At 33.2% G+C, this 5790-nt stretch overlaps 1 protein-coding gene across 1 annotated transcript in view; it reads right to left on the bottom strand.

The window, feature by feature from the left end:
* The window catches only part of LOC110025839 (secretory carrier-associated membrane protein 2-like), a 70505-nt gene extending 65567 nt beyond the window's left edge, over positions 1-4938 (bottom strand). Inside the window, exon 1 of the mRNA XM_020726506.1 lies at positions 4667-4938. Coding sequence (XP_020582165.1) covers positions 4667-4723 — 57 coding nt within the window. The 5' untranslated portion in view covers positions 4724-4938. The remainder of the gene's footprint in view (positions 1-4666) is intronic.
* Positions 4939-5790: the final 852 nt, after the last annotated feature.

The following is a 5790-nucleotide window of genomic DNA, read 5'->3' as shown; positions in this document are numbered from 1 at the left end:
GAAGAGCAAATTTATGCCGAACTGTCCTGTTGAGGTATGTTTTGACCTTTAATGTTTGTTTTGGGTTATTGCATGCTATGAGCCGAAATTTTATGAAACCCTATGTTGTCAACGAGTTTCAGGTTGTCTATACAAGGCGGCGAGCTCGAGGCGAGCATATAGAAACTCCTAGTAAGGCTGCATCGTCAAATCAGGTGAAATAATCTCGTGGTAAACTAAGAAAAATATTCTTCTATAGGTTTCATATGATTTTTAATTTAACACTGATGCATTTAAGAATTTTGGCATATTGTAGATGAATCTCTGCAATTAATTTATGAATGTAAATTGACTTTTATTTACTACATGTGATTTTATGCTATTTTATGATCCAGATGATTGTGCATATGACCCTGATTGCTTGCAGATATTCATTCCATTATGATTCATGCTTACGAGATATGGAATACCTGATTACATAATGTTTTATGAAATGCTTAATGAATGTTGCTATAGAAATATCATAATAAATGTTAAGGAATAGATTATTACATGAATGCTTGTAAGTGCATTATGCAGGGATATATTTCCGACTCTTAATATTTATATGGGTATGAAACTCTAGAACCGTTGGAATTAAACTGTGATAAAATATTAGGGAACCGTGGGTATCAGGTGGGTTGTTGATAACTATTATGTTGAGGAAATCTCAATCTTAATCAATAGTTTATATAGTTTTCGGGGCAAATTGACAACCCATGATGAAATAACATGAAAATAGTTGAACTCTATACATTAAACAAGTGATATTCTTATGATATGACTTATATGAAATGAATGAGCATGTTTATACTTATAATTTAATGCTTGCAATCTGCATGTTCTACTACAGTTGGTTTTTATACCACCTGTATTTGCTCTCTTTTCATATTTTTTAGTATGCTAACATATTATGATTCTATATAGATATAAACAGTTTCATACGAGCATGCATGTTGCTTTCTTTCCATATTTAAAATCTTATTTTAGCCTTTATTATTCCTATGAGCTTGTTGTTTTCTCATTTTTCGTTGCTGTCTTTCAAGTAGAGCCAACAAGCACCGAGTCGAATAATCAGGTGTGTCTTTGTACAGATTTTACATGTTAGCTTTGGGAGCTTTATACATAAGCTTTGGGTAATTATTTTTATTGTTATGGATTAGTAACTCTGTATAGTTTTCATGTTTTGGATAATTTAATTTTTATGCTTCTGAATATGTAATTGAAATGCAATGTATCATATATGTTACAGTGATCCAACTAGATTAATTCATCACCCACTGAGTCATGATTATAAAAGTCAGGACGAGTGTTGGTGAGAGTTAGTCTGACCAAATTCTCAATCTCAATCGCACCTCAGTCGACCTCTAAAAAGGGGGCATGTTGGGGTGTGATGGGCTACATGAATCATTTTTCTCCAATGCATCCTATTGCCTGTCAAATTTTCATTTAATTCTGATAAAAAATTGTTGGTGCAAACTAAATGTTTTTATGTGGTTAGGAATTTTTATAAAATTTTTGAGATTTAATGGTTATTTACTATTTGGATGCTTGTTATAAATTTTTGTAAATATTAGAATGATATAATTATATCTTCTAATCATTTGTTGTCGCCTCCAAAATTCTAAACTCACAGGTTGGGTCAAGGCAAAAAGTTATCTTCAACATTTGCAACACACTTGGAAATTTCACATCCAACAAAATTTACAAGAGTTTGAAAGAAAATAAAAATTATATTCAACAATTCATTCTAAAATATATGTCAAATGGGTTTATTCAAAGATGACTTTTAAAACAAGAGCAATGCGCTTCAACAAAGGCGCATACCTCCATAAGGGACACAACCTTGGCCTCATCCCTAATTAAGGGGTTTCTTAATGAAAATGTTTTGCTAAGATATGAAGATGAAATTAATGTTGCACGTATAGAAAGGAAAATTAGGACAAAACATACCATGAATAGAAATTAAGGAATAAAATTTACATAAGACAGGTTCAACATATGGGGCAAAACTAAACAGAAACAAATTGAGAATGAAAAATCATAGTCAACTTGAATTACTTAGAATGAGGCTAATGATGATGATAATGAAGTTTTTGGGATACCTAAAAATGGTTCTTTTGGATGAAATAATATCTCCTTTGATGATCATAATTAGGGCCTACGTGAAGGTGTATTAATATAACCAAAGTCGAAACGCAAAAAGAAAAACACAAAATTTCATAATTTGCAACTTCTCAACAATAATTTTAGGCAAAGATTGGTCTCTTTTGATGCAAAATAAGAAAGAATGTACAATAAGTTCCAAATGATAATAAAAAATTTTCCAAAAGCTAAAATTCGACAATAACACTGAATACAAGAATAAAAACTCTATAATAATTATTATTCTCATCAAATGAGGGAAGCGTGTATGCAACAAATTTCACCAATTTTTAATCACAAAATAGTAAAATAAAAAAATAAATATAAAAGTCGCCAAAAACCCAAGCCTCACATTGATACATGAAGATTTTTTTTTTTTCCTCAAAAGTAGTTATCAAGACTTACAATGCACTCACAAAATCCACATCCGACAGCACGTATACATGTTTGAAAGCAAACAACATTTGTAATTTGTAATTCATTTTAGCATACATGCTTATGAGACTACTTACAGCTAAAAAACGATATATAATTAGTATTTTCTTAAAATTCTATAAGATACAGGCTAAAGTTTCAATTTTAGAATATACTGATTCCATCCCGACAACAATTTTAAATCCCAAAAAACCATCAGCTCCTAAGGAAAGCCAATACAGTATAAATAGAACACAACTAAACAAGGAAATACAGACATCCCTAATTCCTACTGCAATAAGAATAATGTAAACGAATCACTAATTACAGCTCAACTATATAGGAAAAACTAACAAGGCACTAAATGCACACTTTGTATGTGACAAAACACAACCAATCCTCTTAACAATTCACAGCAGCCGATGCCCCATGCTACAATACAAAGAGCCGCGACTTAGCAAGGATCGATCATAAGCTACAGAGCAAAATCAGGACGGGGAAAAATAAGGCTAGAACAATAAACGGAACTATAAATCTCCACATGATAAGCTAAGTAAAAACAAGGATCCGACAACATCATAGCAAACAGAACTAATAGCAACAGTGATCTTCAAATTTTGCAGTTGAGTGGTGATTGAGAAGAAAATAGGGGGACCAAACATGGGCTGAAATAGGAAATTGAAAATAACTAAAAAGATTTCAAGAGAAATCAAGTCAACTAGCAGATGTGAACCAAGCCTACTAAAGTAATCAAAACACCATATAACATATCATATTCTAATAAAGACCAACATCATAAACATTTCCATCAAAATAAGACAACTGGAAATCAAGCAACTAAGAAATTTCAGTGCACATTATTTCCACGTACAGTAATGTATAGTTCAAATTTGGATCATAAAAGCTATTGAAAATGATAACCACAGTAAAACGACTACTGAAACCTATAATGCATATATACAGAATGGTTAGATTGTTAAAGTCTAATATCAACCCTAGCCACCCACGTGTGACGTAGCTTGTTATCCCTTGCATGATGATATCCATGGAGGTTTTTATTGAAAGAAGAGGGATGAAAGAGATCCCAACCAAACCACATAAAAGAAAATGTGAACTATCTTATATAATTTCGAAAATAGGAATAAATACTACAAAAAATAGGAAAACATTTGTCTAGTAACCAAGAACGCTTGTCAGAGAACCAAGAAGCTATGATTGACCAGTTCAACTTCACATTGATGTAAGAAGTGGGGTAGTTTTGATTGATTCTAACTTAAAACTCATTTCAAAGCGGGCCTAACCTATGTAATAGAATATGCATGCACCCAGGACTTCCGAAGGTGAAGCTAAGCAGCAATTTAAGCTACGAAAATTATTCAATGAAAATCTTCCATGGCGGCAACCAAAAAAAAAAAGGTTCAGCTTGAATTTTCCATAATGAATTTTCCATAATATTAGTCAGCAGGTGAAAATTTTCTAGGTAACTGAAATTTTCTAAAGCCCTTTGAAGTATGCAATCGTCATCGCAGAGACAAGACAAAGAAATGAGTCGCAATAAAACTATAAAAATTATCTACTACAAAATTACCCCACGGCGGTCGCTCAACCGAGAAATTTAAGAATAGTTTTCAAAACTTTCAATCTATAATTCCCATTTGTCGAAACGTATTATATCCCTTGAGGCTAGAAAACAATTACATCTCAATAACTTCTCCAGTTAGTTTAGCATTGCGCTTTTGTATCACAAAGATCTCACCATTCAAAATTATCAAATTCATCATGTATCATGTGGAACCAACAACTAATCCCTAACTGCATAAATCTATCAATATGATGTTTGAAAAGTTGAATGGGCACGCAATAACACGACAAGGAATCTAAAAGGAATCCCAGAAATGCCACAGTTAAAAGTTCACTCATAAACCGAAATCACGACAAACAGTTTAGAAACATTGGAAGTAGCAAAGAGTTTGAAAATGCTGAGATTATCATCCCAAGGCCTTGGCAGTCATGCTCCAGATCCAGTGAGGTAATGCCATCGCTGAATCAAAAATGCCCAATCCCGCAGAATGGCGATAATGTAGCTCACCCCAAATGGATTCACGTCCTCCTCGTCAAACGGATTGCTATCGTATCGACCCGCCATGCGCGATAGGGAGAAGAAAAGGAGAGCAAGGATTCAAAAAGAGGAATCACTTCGCTAGAGAGAACGGAGTGGTGGTCGGTCGAGGGCGGTTCTGCTCGGACAGTGATACCTGATAACACTACATAAAATATAGACGAAATCATGAAAGTATAAATGCACTCAAATAACTGAGAAAAATATTTCGCAGCTGCGCGCTTCGTCCATCCCCCACGTGAGATTCGAACCGTCGCTCCGTGCCGGACAGAAATTGCTTCGAAATATTATAAATCATTAAATAAAATAAAAAATGAAAGTTTATATATACAAAGCACCTAATCGGCTAATCCATAAGCACATTTAAATTTTGGCGTGGCATATATAAATGCACAAAAATTGGATGCTATTTATGTATATTTCTCAAATAAAAAATGTTTGGGATTCTAATGTTCATCCTACAAAATATAAAAAAAAAATTTTAATTGTTAGAATTTTTTTTATAAAATAGGCTAAATAATTAGGGGCACTTGGGCTTTCTTTGAAGGAGCATCTTTTTTAAAAGATACTTCCGCCAAACGGTGGAGGTCACACTTCCGCTAAACGGTGGAGGTCAGCTCTGATCTAAAATGGTGAAACTTGATATTTTTGCAATACACATGTCTGAGACATTCGAAAATTGCTTCTTTATCAATTGAAATTTTTTCTATATGTCGACATTCGCCGCAACGAATGGAACTTCATTGTCTTGCCTTCTCAAACGAAGCATTAAATACATATCATCAAATACTTATGTATTTATATATTATTGTATCCAAGTTTGTCCTGATAGGTATGTCAAATGATTGAAGCGGTACAGACCTTGTGTGAGAATAATAAAGAGAGAGAGAAGAGAAAAGAAATAAAATATCATTCGTACGCTTGCGCTGTTTGGGCAAATTGGGGTATTATCGGGCTCTTTAACCCCTTTTATATGTTAAAAATAATTGTTACATTGAGAAAAAGAGATAGTTCTCTCTATATAAAAAAAATTCAAGAGAGTGGAGCCCTAATTTTTACATGTTATGGGCTTTCTATTTATAAGAGAAAGATGA

Source organism: Phalaenopsis equestris, unplaced genomic scaffold, assembly GCF_001263595.1.
Source record: "Phalaenopsis equestris unplaced genomic scaffold, ASM126359v1 Scaffold000334, whole genome shotgun sequence".
Classification (NCBI taxonomy): Eukaryota; Viridiplantae; Streptophyta; class Magnoliopsida; order Asparagales; family Orchidaceae; genus Phalaenopsis; species Phalaenopsis equestris.
The sequence above is the reverse complement of the archived record's forward strand: the minus strand, read 5'-3'. Positions and strand labels throughout refer to the sequence as shown.